The 18,845-nt window shown below is 54.7% G+C and overlaps 1 protein-coding gene across 7 annotated transcripts in view; it reads left to right on the forward strand.

Annotated features, from left to right (window-relative positions):
- NR6A1 (nuclear receptor subfamily 6 group A member 1) overlaps positions 1-5,745 on the forward strand; it is a 107,732-nt gene extending 101,987 nt beyond the window's left edge. For all 7 annotated transcript variants that reach the window (XM_068914591.1, XM_068914592.1, XM_068914593.1 and 4 more), the window contains 3 exons: positions 89-210; positions 2,241-2,393; positions 3,427-5,745. In XM_068914591.1, coding sequence (XP_068770692.1) covers positions 89-210; positions 2,241-2,393; positions 3,427-3,515 — 364 coding nt within the window. In that variant the 3' untranslated portion in view covers positions 3,516-5,745. The remainder of the gene's footprint in view (positions 1-88; positions 211-2,240; positions 2,394-3,426) is intronic.
- The last annotated feature ends 13,100 nt before the right edge of the window (positions 5,746-18,845 follow it).

Raw genomic sequence — 18,845 nt, forward strand, 5'->3', positions numbered from 1 at the left:
AATAATTTCAGATATCTTAAATAAGTCTTTTGCCTTCATTGTGAGGACTCTCTTTTGTATAAATTGATGTGTGATTTCTTTTCTTTAGATTCAGTGAAGAGGGGATGGAGGTGATGGAACGGTTGATCTACCTCTTTCGCAAGTTTAACCAGTTGAAGGTCAGCAATGAGGAGTACGCCTGTATGAAAGCCATTAACTTCCTAAATCAAGGTGAGTAAATGAAAGGGAGGAATCAGTCCCACTGGAGAAATTATCTGAAACAGCCTGAACAGTCTTTGCTACCCTGATGAAAAAGGGGGAGAAGGGTAACCAACCACTTACCAGCTGCTCTGACTTTTCGCCAGTCAAAGACATCATCTAAAAATATTGTTGCTTTGGGTAACTGTTTAGGCAATTAACTAAAAGGTACTTGTAAAATGATTAATTTGCATGACTTTTTTTTTTCCAAAGTAAGCGTGGATTATTTGCATACTGAGAGCTTTCAAAGCTTCCTTATTGAAAAATACATTTATTCATTTTTTTCTGCTATAAAATGTGGCTTTGTATCACTGATTCTTCATTTTTTAGAGCTTTACTGAGTCTTTAAAACATCTACCTTCATGATTTATGCCTTGCTGACTTCCTACTATTTAGATTATTCACCAGTACGTTTCTCTGTGCCTAATGCCGATTTCTAAAAGTGAAAAATAGTGACTAATCAAGTATTTATTTGCAGGCAGTGAATGCTGCCTAATAAGGGACTATGACCCCGCTGCTGATTAGCCAGCTGAGTAAAGCTGGCAGTCCAGTCTGTTGCAAGACCCTAGATGTTTCAAAATCCGTAAAGTCGGTGCAAATCGAAATGTGGATTGATTCTTCAACAAGTCTGAAGATCCTGGTCATTTCTTAACAAATGTATTGGATCGAAATAGTGTGGAATAGACAGGTTTCTCCTCAGCAGCACATGTCACTGTCTCGGCTCCTGTGCATCGTGCCAGTCTGCTGCTGTGCTGTGACCCCCTCTCCGGTAGCTGTTTGTGGTGATGACGGGTCTGGGGGGCTCTTAGGGTGTTTCTTCACGTTGTGCGTGCATAAATGAAGAAAACTATTGAAAGGGAAATGCTTAATCGGTGGTGTTCAACAACCATTTTGGAAATAAATGTCTCCGAAGTCTTGTGTACTGTGAGAGATAGTTGCACTTTGTAAAAATGTGCTGAAAAGTCTCTCCTCCCCCACTCGTTTTCACCAAGAGATAGTGCTGACGCTTCAATGTGTGCCCCGGGCTGAGATTCCGGTTTGCTTCTCTGGACGATTTCCTGACACTGGATAATACACTTCTTTAGCTGTTTCCATTGTTTTCCAAAATGTATTTTCATTAACTTCCTGTCTTCTTTTATTTTTAGTTGAAGTTTGCAATTTTTTATGTGAAATACCTGAAAATTATTTTTGAAAGTCAGCTTTTGGGCAGTAGATAAATGTCTCTTCCGTCATATTGTCTTACAATAGTGAGCCTGCAGTAAGGGTCGCGTCGTTTGCTTCTTCCGACCGTACCAGATCCTTCCCAGGACACCAAGCAGCGTGCAAATGTCATTGATCATGCTGAAATGTGGCAATGTGACTTCCTGCCATTTTGATAGCTTAGAAATGTCCATTTTTCCTTTGTGTGCATTGCTTGACATTGGCAAAGCTAAATTTTAAAATAAGAACTTGACAAGTTTTATAAAGCTCATATGGTATAATTCATAAGCAGATGGGGAGAAATATGATGATACCTTGAATTATAGAGTTGAACGCTTTCCTCAGCCAAGATGATATAGCTAAAATCAACATGTTTCTGTCTGAGGAAATATTACATTGAAGCCAGTGTGAGGACTAAAGCCTTGACATACAGCTACTTTACAAAAGGCAGGTAGGGATTTAAGGTTGCTAGCTGTTATCTCCCCGAGAGTTCATTGATCTCTGAAGATGAGCAGCTTAGGACGTTGCCTATTCTCATACATGTCTTTTATGGAAGGAAATCTTGTACCAACATACTCATATAAAGACATGTCTGTGATACAGGTGCATTAGGAGAGGAGATGGAAATTTTAATCTCTGTGTAACTGCACACTTGAACTCTATTCCCAAAGCAGGGACCCAGCTTAGAGTTTTAGAAACGCGTTCTTCCTTCCTGAAGAAATGCTGATGAGAATAAGTGCGCGTCTGCTGCTGTTCTGATGTTTTCATCATGTTTTCATTATTCTAATCATGTTTATTTTCAGACATTAGGGGTCTGACTAACGCGTCCCAACTGGAGCAGTTGAATAAGCGGTATTGGTATGTGTGCCAGGATTTCACAGAGTACAAATACCCACATCAGCCAAACCGTTTTCCGGATTTAATGATGTGTTTGCCAGAGATACGATACATTGCAGGTAACTTTTTGAGCTGTGGGATCATGTTCAAATTATGAAATTTACTTTTAAAAGAAACTTAGACGAGAATTTCACTCTATAAATAGGGCTGCTTAGGTGGGTAACTTTTCTGCTTAGGTGGGACCTTTTTCTACTTAAGCTTCTCCCTTACCTTTAAGATAATCTCCTGTCCCCTCTAATTCACCCGGCTAAACTGACTCTCTTGCGAGCTGTCCTCGTGACACACTGTCTCAGTCAAAAGACACGGTATGATGTTCTGTTTCTTAATTCCCTTCTCCCCAAAAATAAAGTGTTATTCTCCGAAGTGGCATACTTCTAAGTGCTTTGGTCAGGTTGTCAGATTAGTTTCTTCCTTTCAGTCTCAACGCAGAGGCATTTTGTCTCAAATGGATGTAATCCTGGGTTGAGTAGTTGTCTTACAGCAAATAGAGGTATCCCTAAAATGCTGTTTTGAGGAGCACACCGTAAACAGATCATTAGGCAGGTCTGAAATGCAGGCCTAGGTTTCAGCTCTCCTGGAATTTAGGACACCTGAAATCTACAGGCGAATTTTCAAATCGAGCTGTATCACTAATTGTATCTAAAGGATCTGGGATTGTTAAAACGTTGTTCCTGGATGTTATGGTAAGGGGAGGATATTTTCCTCTGCATGTCAGAGCTCTGTATGCTTCATCCTACTGTGTTGTAACAAACTGGATAATAATCACAGAATAACTCTCATAATTTACGCAATGAGAGCTACAAGGGAGTTTGAGGAGAGATGGGGTTTAGTCTTTGCCAGTTTGTATAAATACAGCTCCATTGTGGAGAAGTCATTTTGATCGGACTTTGCCCATTTGTTTAGCTTTCACTTCAGTAAATAATAAATCCTGTTGTGTCCGAATGAATATCAAATGTCTAATGTAGCAATAGGATGATTAACTGTTTCTCTGAGAGGTTCAAGGTAAAACCATCTCTTCCTGCGTTGCTGGCTTAGGTGTCTCTCTGAAATCCGGCTCAGGGATGGCTGCTAATTCTGATTCTTTCTTAACAGGAAAAATGGTGAATGTCCCCTTGGAGCAGCTGCCTCTTCTTTTTAAGGCCGTTCTACATTCCTGCAAGACTAGCGTGAGCAAAGAGTGAGCCCCAGGTGCCCCCGGCCCGTGCCTTACTCTGGTGCCTCAGGCAGGGAACTGGCTCACGCGGAGAGAAAGGGGGAAAACATGATCAAGGCAGTGGGAAATTGCTGAGACAGGGCAGTGGGTGCCCCTGCTGTTGTAGCAAGAATCTTTTTTGTTTGTTTTTGTTTTTTTACTCTTTTTCCTATATATTTATTTCACGACAGAGTTGAATGTATGATCTTCAACACAATGCACATGGTTCTGTAGGAATGCAGCAGATGCATTCTCTAGCAGTTTACAGAATGTGAAGATGTTTAATGTTACAGTGTTTGTTAGGGTTAGTTCTTTTGTATTTTTGGGGCTGGGGACTGAGATGACTAAGACTACCTCAAGGAGAAGATGCTGTTTGCGCACTGCTCTCTCCATGATTTGTATCCAAAAGCATTTGTCATAGAGAGCAAACCGCCTCACTTCACTGGCAGAGCTGTTAGCATCCCTAATGGACAATTTTGGAGAAGTGGGTGTTAGAGAAGTGCCAAGCTTTTTCGATTAAAAAACAAAACAAAAAACAGGGAATGGAGAAGGAGGAAAAGTCTATCTAGCCAGTATGTTTCTTTTCCTTTGTCAGTTTTCAGATGCAGAGGGTAACACGTGTGATTCCCTTGAATTCTGACATAGAAGAATTGTAGCCTTGCAAAGCTGAGAAGGGCTCCCAAGCCCCATTCCCGTCCCGGGGGCCGCAGGAGTGTCTCCTGCCCCCCCAGGCCCAGCCTCACCGGCTGATCGCCGTTGTTGCTGCAGAGCCTTTCCGCCAGCTGAACGTGCGACGTGGCAGTTCAGAGCAGGCCTGACAGCCCAGCAGCAGGGTTCCCTTGTTGGTAGAAACAAAGTGGACTGCAATTAATTTCTAATCGGTTCCTTAACATCCGTTTTGGGTTCACAAAAGCAGAAAAAAACCTACGTAGAGAAGAGGCAGAATTGTCCCTTTCAGTATATTTCCCCCAAGATGATACCTGACTGCTGAGGAGAATTCTGCATTGCAGCAATCCCAAGCAGCCCATTGCTGGGAACAGTTAATTTACCCTGTGGTTAAATGTAACATGTGTAACTGTGATAAGGGACTCCAGTATCCTCCGTCATGGCTTTCTCTGCTGGACTCGGGGAATGCATGATTCATAGTCGTATCCCACCAGGATGTATTACTGCCTCGTGGAATCCCTTTTCACCAGGAAAAACTGGTATTAGCACAATGCTTAGTAAACTGTTTATCCTAGGTGTTACAAGACTTGGATTTTCCACCTAGCAACTCCACACCATCACACTGCACGGAGAAATGGTTTAATGACTACTGGTTAGCTGTCTGAGTAATTGCTCAGCGCTGGTGTTTATCTAAACGTGGGTGTTCTCATACTCTCCTGCTAGTTGTGGTGGTGATAAATGAAATACTCTTATCTCCTCCATTAAGAATTAACTTCCAAAGACTCAGTCATTCTCCTAGACAGCTATGTTGCCCTCGCTGAATTTTCTTCCCTGCATCCTCAGTAGTGACTCTGATCTTTATGTAGCGAGGTAGGGCTAATCAAGAAATTTTTGAATGCTGTTTTTTAAACTACCTCGGGAAGCAAGTTCTGTTCCTCCAGGGCAGGAGGAATCAGTCATTACCTTTTGTCTTGTCCCACTTAACGGCTGTGTATGGCACAGAGTAGGTATTCCCCAGAAGTTCTGAAGCTGCTGTTAGATCAAAATGAACGTGGTGGTGAACAGGAGAAAAATGTCATTCACCTCACTCTTTTTTCCTTCCCCCGTGTTACCTGCACACCGGAGCGTACTCATTCGGTAGCAACCCAAGAGACGTTGCGTCCCACTAGCTTGGCACATCTCTAGGTTAGTCAACAGTTATTCTGTGTACCAAGTGCTGCCCGCTCCTCTCTGCGGGAGATCTTGATGGCTCCTTTCAAACTTACCCTTAATGACACGCTGTTGACTAACTATATAGACCCAAGGCAGCATTGCGTTCTTTGTAATTCTGCTTGGGAATCTTCCAGCTTGATGGTTTCCCTTTTCTAAAAGTCCACTAGCTGCTCATTTTTTCGTTGTTTAAATAGGATGTTACGGGTAACAGCTGCTGGGACCAGCAGCAGTTCAGTTTGATATAGCTTCACAAATGCAAGGTTAGTTCCGTAAACCTCATTTACTTTCTGACTGTAAATTGAGACGAGCACATATTTCTCAGGAAAGCCTTCTGCATACAGTGTATACCTCAAGGTGTAAATGGGAAGACTTTAGTATATCTGTTTGTAAGTTAGAAAGTATTTCTCAGCTTTTAACTTTAATTTTCAAATAGCTTCATATGATCTTTTTATTACGGGTTATCTTCTGGCTTGCTGTTTTATACACTCAAGGAAATGTTAACTTACATAGGAGTAATATTATTCTACAATTACTGAATTATTATAATCTGTTGATGAGTAAGAGTTTGTGTTAATTAGTGTACATAAAAGTGGTCATCTTATTGCCAAATACCCAACAAAAATCATCTATAAGGTACTCTGTATTTAGCCAAAATAAGACTCCCAAGAGTAATGCTGTACCAACAACAACAAAAAAAATACCTAAACTTTGTGATGATGAATGGACAGGAATGTTCTACTTTCTATTGTATAAACCAAGTTTGATAAAGGGTGATTGGCAGCAGTGTCCATTTACAAATAACCGATGTATTGTAGGGAGTAGAAAAGCTTTGCTAAGCTTACAGGTAAAGAAGAAGCTAATATACCAAACCAGAATCTAACTCACTGGACAGTCGTTATTAATATCTTCTGCACCAAGTCCTCTGATGACTTGTATTTTTTAAACAGGGTAAAGTGAATGTGTTGCATTGCAAACTCAGGTATTATGAGAAGGTAGGAGCGTAGCTAGAAACGTAGAGACATTAGGTCAGTCGCTAGATGTATTTGTGAATTTGGTTTGAAGGACACCCTGGAAAGGTTGGAATTTTTGTTCCATTCTTCACATAACATTCAGTTTACAGGGACTCATATTTTATTTGTGCTTAATGCTAGTAGGGGGAAGTTCATTATCTTTGGTATCTATCTGCTGTTGCTTATCTGACCTTCTGTCATAGAGGAATCAATCAACAATAATAGTCTTTGGTAGAATTTTCTGCCATGACAAGTCAATTTTTATCCCCGATTTGAAAGATGAATTGGCTGGCTGACCCCCTCCTCTCCTTCATGGTATTTGTGCACATAGAAAGCTGAAGAGTTACTTTTAATCTGAACAGAGATTTGGGACATAAATTTGAAGTGCTCTGGCTCACATATCCAGCGGAACTCTGCCTAGGAATCTTGCTTGCGGTTTTACAGCTTGAAGCACATCATCCAGCGTAGGGAACATAGCAGAGCTTCCTGCTGCCAGCTGACGGCGATGGGGCTTAGCTCGAGTGGTGAGACCCCAGGCGTCTGAAGGAAAACTCTTTGAAGTCAGCTGCTTGCCTTTGGGTCGGGCTTCTCTCGCCTGAACTGAGGCTTGACTCCATTGACTCAGTAGTAAGTTCTTCTCTTTCACGTGTCCCAGCCCCTGGAGAGGGCTGTGGGATGGCTGGATGCTACCAGGATGCTCAGAGATGCCAGTTCTCTCTCTGAACTGATGGGTGCTGGATTTGGCAAAATCGATGCAGCAGGAGCTAACTTTACAGACAGATGCAACACACCTTGGTGACAGGGTGCTTTGTCTCCTCTGACTGCAATTTTATCTTTCTTTCTTCTCATTTTGAATAACATGGTGCTCTCAGATCCCTGGCTGGACCTAGTTGGCTGGTAGGGGTATCGTATTTGATTATATATATGGAAAGGGACGTATAATCTTTATTGCAAGTTTCACGTGCACGTTTGCCGCTCTCCGAATGGTAACAAAGCTGGTTGCTGTCATCCTTCTCCTCTCACGCCTGTTAGCTCAGGGTGCTGCTCAGAGCTGTTGCGTGCTCTGGGTAAGCAGAGTGGAGCTTTGGATTTTTCTATGTATCTTAAGTTCTGAGCTCTTCCAGCCTACAGTCACGTCACGATAAAGACTAAAGCGGAAAGGGAAATCATTGGTTTTCCAAACACGTTGGTCAGATTGCCGAGTGGGGAAGAAAGAAACATGGAAAACCCTGTTCTGTTAGGTGAAAACAAGTTGCCAGTTGCAGCGTTACAGGGTTTTCTGGAGCGTAGAGGATTTTTCTGGCTCCCTAGAGAGAGCAGGTTTTCTCCGAGTCTGCTAGCTAGTGCTCTGATAAGACCAGTTCCCCAGGAACAGTTTTTTTCCTAGGCGTCTCGTATTGCTTGAAAGAGCCTAGAAGCGCAAAGAGTGCTACGAAAGCGAGCAGGAATTTTCAGGAATGCTGATGTTTCGGGAGGGCTCCTCTCTAGAAGTGCGGGAAAGCCTGGGTGATGATGACTCCTGCTGTGTTCCCAGCTGATTTCCTCCCGAATGTGTGCCTCAGTGCCCTTTGGGTCTGGCTCAGAGAAAAATCCAAAACTGAGTTTCGCAAAAAGCAGGCTTTAATTACCCACTTGAAGGATGGAGATGGCTTGGGGTCTTTTCGGTGCCTGCCCTCGCTCTGTTTCAGCAGAGCCTCTGCCTCGGCATGGACAAGGGGCTCTTCAGGCTTTTGCACAGAACAGCTACGCAGCCAACTCAGATTAATGATTTTAAGTTTTGTCCTTCAAACCAACCTTTTTTAAAAAAACTTGAATTTCTTTTATTACTTTTTTAAAACAAAAAAAAAATTCTCCTGTGAATGTGCTATTTACCGTTCATTCTTTCTTCTTTCTTGGTTTTGATTTGAAGCTATGAAGCTTGGTGTCTGTGAAAATGTTGTTATTTCTGTATTTCTCAGGATAATAAGCGGCAATCATCCCTGCCACATAAAAGGCAGGAGAAAGGGGGAAACTTGGGGAACTAGTTTAAGTATGAAGCTAATTTTTAAGTTTTAGATGATGTGTAAATCAAGGATAATCCATAAGACATCAGTGTCAAGCTGCGGTGTTTCTCTGGGTTCTCAGTGTGTTGTTTGCAATACACAGAAGCTCAGGGATAAGTATTTAAAATGTGACCCAGAGAAACCCTAGTTTTGACGTTGCAGCAGTTGCTTCTTTCATGACTTGTTTGGAGGACTGTTTAAAATCTGAATAAAACCCTCGTATAGGGATTTTGGGGAAAAACTTCTAGTGTTGCTTGTGGGGAGCTCTTCTATTGGAGGATCAGATGGCTCTATAAACGGGTAACGTCCTTAAAATGCACGTTGCCCGTTTTAGGTTGCCAGACCATAGTAGGAAGGGGCGTTGCGGACTCGCGTTGTGCTGGTTTTTCTGAGTGGTAAGCTGGGTGCTGAGTCCGCCAGTGCGACTTGCCTGAGCGTGCCCAAGGTGGCCGCGGATTGCTGCAGACGCCGGAGCAGGACAGAGCTAGAGAGGGAAGTCCAACCAGGACTGTAAAAATGTCCTGCTAGCTGTGCTGCTGCTTCTCTTTGGCTGCAGTCCCTCTCTGCCTCGCCCTGCAGTGTCCTGTCGTAGTTCCCGTGGGTATTGCTGAAGTGTCCAATACCATCATTTTGGAAAACTTTGCATTTCTGCTGAAGGCACGACAGCTCCTACGACTGGGACAGATTCATCTCTATTTCCGTATTCAAAGCAGTTTGCAAATACCTCATCCTTTTGCCTTGGATGTTAAACGTATTATATTTAATGCTTATGGAAAGGAGGAGAATCGGTATTTCTTACCGTGGCAGACTCCCTGACAGCACAGTCACAATATTGCTGTAGTCAATCTGTTACGTACGAATCACAGATTTGAATTTCCAGTCGGTACAACCTTCTCATCGAAGTTTGGTAGGATTGTAAATTCATTCAAACTGTTTGAGAAATACACTGGCAGGCAAAAGTAGTTTGCTTACAACTACTAAGAGTATCCAGAAGAGCTCCGTCCGGACGGTGAGCCGGCCGAGCGCCGAGTCCGGCACTGGGTGAGCACGGCACTGAGCCAGGGTCAGCCAACACTGGCAGGGCTAAAAACGCTTTCTCAGCAGTGTCACGGGCCAGGATGCGCAAATGTGAGTTTAAACTAGCCCCTACCAAACGCTAGTGAGCTCAGTACAGGCACTATTCCCCCACCCCACCCCCCAAAAAAAAAAAAAAAAAAAAAAGAGAGAGAGACTGTGCGGTTGACCTCTAACAAGTCTGTGAAAGAAGCAACATGGTTCAGTGGAAGAAAGGCCCCCAAGGGCAAAAAGAAACAAAAATTGAAACCAGATGACGATCAACTTTAACAAAGCCTTTTGTGATTCATTGTTTTCTTTCAATTTATAAAATGTAATAGTTGATAACATTATTGACTCTATTTCCATAACAAAACTACCTCGTGTGACATCCTGTTTATCATCTCAAAGGGATTGTGTGAAAAACAAAATACTGCTAGTACTTGGTGCCAGTGAAAAACACGTGCGTGTGAAGGTCTCGCGTTTTGTTTCTGTTCCCATGAGCTGCGCCTGGGTCGCCGCAGAAGCGTTTCAACGTGCGGGTGAGGTTTTGGACGCCGTATGCAGCCTGGACCACCAGCCGCCGTGGGAGAGGCTCCTGGGCTGCGCGTGCTGTGCCGGAGCTCCCGTGACCGACCGTGTCCCGCCAACCTGCGGCGCCCTGGCAGCTACCGCGGCCATGAGCCGCTGCTGGCATCGGGGCCAGGACCGCGTGTCCCTGCGCATCGGGGAGCCGGGATCGGGGATCCTGCAGGAGCGCCCGGGCCTCTCCGCCGCGGTGTGCTCGGAAAGGCCCGGTGGGGGCCGAGCTCAAGCGTTGCGCTCCCGTCGGACGGCGTGCAGCTGCAGGCGCGGACCGCGTGGTGCACACGTGGTGTACGGCTTTCGGGTTAGTTTTTCACTGGTGCCTCAAACACGGACCGGGCCCCAGCTCTGCGCTTTGGCAGACGTGGTGCGGACGCTGCGTTTGTGGCCTGGGGTTTCCGCGGTCCTCGCGCGCGTGCCCTAGGCGCAGCCATCCTTCACAGCTCCAGGGGACGGGACGCTGCTCCGGCGTACTCCCTTGGGTCTGTATAGGCCCATGGCTGGTTTGCCCCATGTCTCCCAAATGAGAGCTGGGCACAGTCTGGGGTCCTTCAGCAGATGTTTCAGCTGATGTTTTCTCTCTGTAAACCATTTCATTTTTCCCATGATCCCTTGCATAAATCAGGGAAGCAGGATGTTGCCTCAGCATAACAGACAGTGAACGTTTAGCTGTGACGTTTACCGTGCCGGAGCGGGAGCCTGGAGGGGTGAGCGTGGCCGGTGGCTGCTCCTCTGCCGCCAGCCCCGGCTGCAGCTCGCGGCGGAGGCGGCTCGTCACGCTCGGGAGCTGTCGCGACGCCGTGACCGCACGACTGTTCCCGCGTGCGCGGCGGGGCCCGGGCCGCCCGCCTCGTACCTGGCCTCTGCCTGCTCCGCTGCTCTGCTCTGCGACTTGACTACCTGTGGAAATGTGACCAATAAGTGTTGAACGCATGTTTAGCGAGTGTTAGCTATATGAACTAATAAATGTGAGTTGTTCCGCACTGGTTGCGAGTCTGGTGTTTCCTTGAGTTTCCTCTCTAAGAAGTCGCGTTCCCCGGCGGTGGCGGCGCGGTGGTGACCGAGCCGCGTGCTGCCCAGACGCGGACGCTTGGCTCTCCTGCCTTCGTCCATCCTCGCGTGGAGACGCCGGTGGTGGAAGCGGTGGTAGGTCTGGGAAGCGGCCTGGGAGCGCTGGCCCCGCGCGAGCGCGCAGTGTGAATTCGCGGACAGCAGCCCCAGGCACGTCAGCAGGGGCTGGGGGTCCTGTTGTCCAGCAAGAGGCAACGGTGCTTCTGGGCCTTGGGGTGGGCTGGTCGCTGGGAGGACCACGGGGAGCACAGCCTCGCGTGGCCTGGATGTCGCCCCGTCGCGGCTGCACGGGCCGCCTGCTTCCCTGCCAAGCCGAGAGGCGCGAGCAGGCAGGAGAGGAGTTCTTCTGCCGCTCTTGGCGCGTTTCCTGGTACGCACGCCGCTGCCGCGGAGATGTCACTTCTGTTCGTGAGATGGCCAGAACGCGCTGAAGTTGGGGCAGGCAGCGGTTGCCGTTGTCGGCCGCGGTGAAAGGAGGGTCCGCAACGCCAGCAAGGAGAGCGCCTTGCGTTGAGAGCTGCTGCAAGCGCCAGAAATAATCCCAGCGCGCAAACGCACCAGAAATCCTTGACCAGAGCGCTGCGGGGAGAAACAGCGGAAATCAGTGAAAGACTCCTCGTGGCACTGAGGCAGGTGCGTGTTAAAAGACTAAGGAGGGCTTTTTATATCTACGTTTCTGTATGTATTTGTGTGTGTACGTTGAGGCCCGCTCGGTGCTAGCGCTGCGCTAGCACGAAGGCGGCGCTGGCCAAGGGAGCAGCGGGTCCCGCGGGCTGCCCGCGCCTTCCTGCGCGCTTCGCAGGCCTTCGGCATTGCTCAACTTACAGACATGGAAAATCTTCCTTTTTAATGGCCAGGAGTTCTTATGCTTGGGAGGGTTTAGGATTTTTTTTTTTCCTCCTCATATTTTAATAATGAGAGATCCTAAGGAACCAACAGTGAAGTGTCTGCTTACTGCGAAAAAAGGCACAATATTCCCTGTAATTTTGCTAGGCTGCGGGATGTGGTCGTAGCAGGAGCGTCTGTGTTTGAACACAGGCTTGGTGAATTACAGTGAAGAGTTCTTGTGTGGAGCAGAGCCTTTACCCAGCTGAGCGAGCAGGGGAGCGTGGGGTGAGAAAGCTTGTTTCCTTCCCCACGGTCTGCCCTCAGCTGTGCTATGGGTTTTTTCCGAAAAAATTTTCACCGTCATTGTGACTTCCCTGCTGCCAGGAACGGAGTGAAGGGCTTGGGCGCTTGGAAGAGCTTGGAGAGGAGGGCTCGGCCGTGCACCCCGCTGCAATGCCGTGCAAGCCCCGGTGTGACGTGAACCGCGGGAATTTGACTACGTAACCCCCCTGCCTGTTTGCTGGTGGCTTCGTTGTGAGGAGCCGAGCTTGTGGTGTTGACCAGCTGTCTGGGGGGTTAAAATTAATCTCTTAACCATGAGCTGATACTTGGCTCTGTCGTTCTTTGAATGGGGGGAAAAGTTGGCACTGGTGGGTCGCTGGAGATGGTCCAACCACCTCCTCTGAGGCTTGGCCTCTCGAGGAAAACCAGGCTAGTTTGGGGTAGGAACAATGAAAAGCCGGGTCCTCCCGGCCTTGGCTGTGTTTGCTGGAGAGATCGGGCAGTTCTGGGTCCCGTGAGGACAGGGCTGTCCTTGCAACAGGCTTTCATACCTCGAAATTCTCCAGTAGTTGTGCTGCAGAGACGTTGGAAATCCTTACGTTAGGACCTAAGGAGTGGCTTTGGAGAAGAGGATGAGCAGAAGCATTCCCTCAAACCTCAGGCCAAGCCAGAGACCAAGCTAAACCGCGCTTCGCTCTGCCCTGGGCCCTTGACGGTAATCTGCAGCGAGATGGAGCGGTAATTCCCATGGAGCTGGTGCTTTGTGCTTGCAATAATCCTGTATAAAGCTGCAAGCGTGTCGGCCCATAAATCAGTACTGAGCAAGTTCAGCCTCACCTGAGGGCGTCTTGCGCGTGCACCAGGACAACTGACTTTGGGGAAGGGTTTTGTTCCAACTGTGTCACAAGCTCGCGCGATCCTGCGGAGCCTGGTCTTTCCCTTCGCGGGGGCGTTGAGGGTGCAGCCAAGGAGCTGGGGGCAGGAGAGGAGAAGACCCGCTTCGGGAGGAGCAGGCTTTCCGGTGGTGTCCGAGGGCTCCCGGCGGGCTTTGGGGCCACCTGGGAGCGGGGTCCCCGCGGCTCGGCCGCCCCGAGGAGGCGACGCCGCGGGTGGCTGCTGGCCGCCAGCGCTGCTCCCACCAGCGCGCTCGGCCCTCTCCGGCGCGGGGCCCCGTTGCCGGCACCCCGGGAAGAGGCGTCGGGAGCCCGATGCGCTCGCCGCGGCCGCGGACAGCGGTTCCCTTGGCAACCGGAGCCTGGGAAAGGCTCTGCCATAGCAACCGCCCCGGCCGGCTCCGGTCCCCGACGGCTCCCGCCGGGGTCTCCCCGGGGCCGCCCTCCGCTCCGGCCCGGCAGCGCGTCGCCCCCGCGCCGCGGCCGCCCGTTCTCCCCTTCGCTGCCCTCTCCCTGGCGCTAATTTTTCTCACTTACGGCGCTTCTCCTCCTCCTCCTCCCGGGTGCAGGTCAAACGTCCCTGGCAGCGCGCCGCGGTGGATTTATTCCCCGTAACGGGGCGCTGAAGGCCGGCGGCGGCGCTTGGGGCGGGCGGCGGGTTCGAGCAGAGCGCGCCGAGGGGCTTTGCAGGCGCGGGCGGCCTCTCCGGCGCTAACGCCCCGCGAGCCGCCCGGGAAGCGCGCCCGAAGCGGGAAAAGTACCAGCACGTTTTAATTTTCCGCTCAACCCCCGCTGACCGCGGTGTTTTGATTAGAGCTCTGCTCCCTTTTCATCTCCGCGCGCCGGCGGGTGACAAGTGCCGCAGCCTCGCGCGCGCGGTGCAATAGTTTATCGCCGAAGGCCAGCGGCTGTATGAATTCAGAGCCGGCGCTGAACAAATCACGCTGTCACCCACGTCAAACTTGTTAACCTGATCTTTGGTGGATCACTAGTGTCAACATTGCACGGAGCATACATTATCGGCCCAAGGACTCGGGCGACGCGGCTGTCAGGCTGCTCTGTCGCAGCCCCGCTCCCGACCTTCGCAGAGGCACTTTCAAGGATAGGCCGCCTTCCTCTTAAAAAAGAGATGGGGCTGCCGGCCGGGCCGGGCCGGGCCGGGCCGCGAGGTGAGGCTGGGTGGGATGGCACGCGCGTGGCGGCGCCGTCGCGGCCCAGCCAGAGGTGTGCCCAGGCGGTGGCAGGACGTCCTCCGTGTCCACCACCGGCTGCCTCTCCTAGGCAGACTTCTCCCCGTCTTGCCACCGACCCCGCCGGCTGTCCCGAGCTCTTGGCTGGTCCCTGAGCCCCCGGCAGCTGAACCCCGGCACCAGCCCGCTGTGCGCCGCCGCCACCCTTTGCCGGTGGCTCTGCGTTCGTGGGGCCGTTGGGAGCGTCTCACGTCTCGACGGGCCGAGCGCAGGTGCGAGAACCGCTCTCGGCCCCCGCGGTGGGGTTTATCGCCGAAGTGGGGTCGAACGAAAGCTCGGCGGCGGTTGCGGGGCGGGCGAGAGCGCGTGCTGGGGGGATGCGGTGCCCCGGGGGCCGGGACGCATCCGTGGGGGATGCAGCGGGGCCGGCGGGACCCCGCTGCCGGCCGGGTCCTCGCTCCCCCGCGGGCCGACCCCGCTAATCAGCTGTGAAAGAGTGAGCGAGCGCTGGAGAGAAATCGTTCTCCCTGCTAACCTCCCCACAATGCGGATTCCTATAAAGAGCTCTTATCCTTGAAGAAAATGAGGCACATAAGCAGGAATAGTAAACAAAAGGCTGTCATTTTGACCCAGGAGTGCTTCGTGTTGTTGGCAACTGCCAAGAGGAAACGTAACGAGAGGCTGCATCCAAGCCCCAATTATGCAGAGCTCGGCGACCGCCGTGTCAAGGAGCCCCCCGGGAGCGGACCACCGGCGCGGCGCGGCGCTGCCTGCGCTCCAGCTGCGCTCGGCCGCCCGCGCCCCGCGCCCCGGCTGCCCTGGCATCGCGGGAATGCGGGGGACAAGGCGATGTCACCGGCAACGCTATCGCCCGGGTCCCGGCTGCTCGCGCGCGCGCGCTATCGGCGCGGCCCCGGAGTCAGGGACTCGGGGCAGGCAGCGGGATCTGGCCAACGGTGGAGCCGGCCCCACCTGCCGCCGGCACGCTCCGGGAACGTGGCGCGGGCGGCGGGGCTGCCCCCGCCGCCGATAAGCTGAGGGGATGGAGATAAAACCCCAGGAGGAGATACGCTCTGCCGAGCATCAAGGCTGCGCCCGGCCGGGAGCCCCGGCTCGCGCCGAAGCCTCGCGGCGTCACGGTGCGGCTCCGCAGGGCGCAGGCCGGGCCGGCTCCCGGCAGGGCTGGGCCGCCGGCCGGGGCCGTGCTCCCCCCGGGGCCGGGGGAGACGGGGCAGAGCCGTGGCTGGACCCAGCGACGCGGCTGGAGATGGAAGTGCTGGTGCTTGGGCCCGGTGGGAGCACGGAGCCGGGGCTGCGGCCGGTGCGGTGATGGGGATGCTGCTGCTGCCTCCGGCTGCCTCTGGCCTCCGAGCGTGTCACGAGCCGGCAGAGCTCGGCCCTGCCCAGCGGTGGGGTGGGAAGAAGCGGCAGCATCTCCCCCCGTGCCAGCAGCGCGTGGCGCTGCTCTGGCAGGGCAGCACCGCCGGGTCCAGGCCACCCCGCTCATCCCGGCCCCGAGCAGCCGTTCCACCACCACCGAATAGGTGGGATGGAGGCACCTCCGGAGACCACCTGGCCCAACCGCCTGCTCAAGCTGGGTCACCTCGAGCGGGTGGCCCAGGACCGTGTCCAGCTGGGTGGACTTATCCCCAAGCGTGGAGCCGCCACAACCTCTCAGGGCAGCTGGTTCCCTTGCTCAGCCGCCCTCGCAGCGAAAAAGCGTTTTGGTGGGGTCCAGCAGCGGCTTCCCGGAGGCAACGGCTGGAAACCCGGCTCCGGCGGCCACCCGAGGGCGCGTTCCCGCGCCGCCGGCTCCCGCCCCACCTGGCGCCCCGTGGGCAGCAGCGCCCCTGGGGCTGCGCGTTCGCTGGGGGGGGCCGGTGCCGCGGCCTTGGCGCGGGCCGGGGCAAAGGAAAGCGCCCAAGGTCAGCGCGGACGCGCTCAGCCCTGAAAACACCTAGCTTCAAAAATAGCCGGCGAGCGGCACGCGGCCGGGGCTTCCCGGGGGAACAATGCCCGGCGGGAGGAAGCGGCCGCTCGGCCCCGCTCCTCCCGCCCGCCCCGCGCCGCGGGCCGCTGCGTACCCGGCCCGCCGGGGACCTTGAACCTGCCAGAGATTTATTTTCCGTGACATTGGCATTGCATCGGAACATCTGGCATTCGGCTGATAATTGCTCGCCATCGGGGCGGAAGCTGCCTTTCCAGGCCTGGCTCTTCTTCCAAAGCTGTTTTCGTTAGTTTTCTCTCCTCTTCAGCTGCAGAGCAAGGAAAAAACAAGCGGGGCCGCGCAGCCCGCGCCGTGGCCTCGCCGTCCCCCCGGCTCCGCTCCCCTCCTCGCGGCGCCCCCCCGGCACCGTCCGGCCGAGCCCCGCGGCCCCGGGCCGGCCCGAGGGCGGGCGGGCGCAGCCAGGCAGGGCGGCGCGGCGGTGATGGATAGCGGGAGCGCCGGGCCGGCCCGGGGAATAAATCCCCTCTCGGGCAGGCAGGGAGGTGTCGCGCGGTGGCCTCTGGCCCCCGGGACCTTGGCTCGCCGCCCCCGTGTTTTTGCAGCACGGTCGGAAACCTGAGCCCCGCGGTCGTCCCCCCCCTCCCAACCCGCCCCGGGGCCACGGGGACGGCCCGGCTGCCTCGGCGGGTTCAGGGCGGGCGGCGGCGCGGCAGGGTCCTGCCTCGGCTCTCCCCTGCGCCGGCCCGGGCGCCCGCAAACCCCTTCCAGCGGCACCCTCGTCCTGCTGCACCCGGCTCTCGTCGGACGGACACCGGGGCAAACGCCGCCCGCGCGGGCCGGCGCGGCAGCGACGCCGCTGCCCCTGAGCACGTTTTTTTCCCCCGGGTGAGCCTGGGCGACCGTGTCCCCCCGACCCGCGGGTGCTTCTCCCGCGCCGGCCCCGTGCGCGGGTGCTGCTCGCCGCCGGGCGCGCTAAGCGTTCGCCTGTGCCCCAGAAAAACGTGGGCTAGCTCGTGGCGGAAACCTCCCGTCCGGCCCGTCGCGTGCGCGGAAAGCCTCGGTGGCCCGGGCCGGCCCGGCGGCCGCCTGGCTCCCGCGGGCCGCAAATCCGGGCGGGCGCTGGGCCCCGGCCCTCCCTCGGCCAGCCGCTCGCTCCCGGCGCTTTATCTGCTGCAGAGGTCCCACTTATCTCCCCTGTCACTTTCTAACGCTAGTTTATGGGCCGCGTTTTTGTAGCTTAATTATTATGTTTTTCCGTGCCGTCACGTGGCTGCGGAAGCCAATAAGGCAACGAAGTTGGTGCATCTTGCCGGAGCCTAGCCCCCCGCGGGGAGGAGACTGGCCGGTGTCCTGCGCGGGCCGGCGTGCGGGCGGCCAGAGCCGCGGACCCGCGCCGCAGGCAGCGCTGCGATAAATCGCCGCGTGGCGCAGGCAGCCCGCCGGCCGGCTCCGGGCGAGCGAGGCCGGCCGCGGCGCCGGCCCCACGGACAGCGGGCGCGGAGCCGCCTCCCGGTGAGTGTCGGGGCCGAGGGCCGCGTCCGGCCCCGCTCCCGCGGCCGCCGGCGGGACGGACCGTCGGCCGGGCCCCCGCCTGGGCCAGGGGTGGGGGCTCCGGGGGCCGGGGCGGCTCCGGGCCCCTCGCGCGCGCGGGCGCCGGAGCCAGCGTCGCCTGCGGCCGGGGAGGGCGGGACGCGGCAGCGTCTCTCCGACGCGCTGCCCTGGCCCCGGCGGCCTCGGCCGGGCTCCGCTCCCGCTCGTGGCGCAGCCGGCGAGGCCTCGGCCCCCGGCAGCTCCCGCGGGAGCGCGGCCGGCCCCCTCCTTCCCGCCCCGCTCGCCCGCTATTATTAGAGCCGGGGCTCTGCTCCCGGCCTCCCGGCAGCCTCCTCCGCCGAGCCCGTTTCCTGCCGGCCGCCGCGGCCTCCGCGGGCCCCGCTTCCTCCCCGCGGCCCCGGCCGGCGTCGAAACGCGAGCAGGCGGCGCCCCCGGGCCGGGCCGGGCCCCTCGGCGCAGCCTCGGCCGCCTGTGTCCCCGGCCGGGCGGCGGGGGGGAGCTCGGGCGCCCGGCTGGCGGGAGCCGCCACGAACCCGCCAGGACCCGCGCGGCCGCTGCGGCCGTGGAGCAGCTCCTCAAGAGCCTCTGCAAGGGAAGCAATGAATTAAACCCCGGGGCTGAGCAGCTGCCGTCCGTCCGACGGGCGGCTCAGGACCGGGTTTGCCGTCGTTGCCCTGGCGTTTAGTGTTACTCGTTAACGCTCGTTATTATTACCGGCCCTGGCGGAGGCTTCAGGAGACGTCGCGCTCTTGAGCGCTCCGGAAACAGCTTTCCCGCGGGCTCCGCGGGCGCTGCCCAAGCAGCCGTCCCGGCTGCGAGCGGCCCCTCGGGCACGTCAGCGCTACCTCCCGTCCCGTCCCGTCCCAGGGCCAAGGACCGGCTCGGAGAGCGGGGCTGCGGAGGGCCCAGGCGTCCTGGTGGGGCTCGGCGCCGAGCGCGGGGCGCTGCTCTTGGGCTCTGCCGTTTAATTCTGCTGCAGCCCCGGGCA

This window comes from Struthio camelus, chromosome 20 (assembly GCF_040807025.1).
Source record: "Struthio camelus isolate bStrCam1 chromosome 20, bStrCam1.hap1, whole genome shotgun sequence".
In the NCBI taxonomy this organism is placed as follows: Eukaryota; Metazoa; Chordata; class Aves; order Struthioniformes; family Struthionidae; genus Struthio; species Struthio camelus.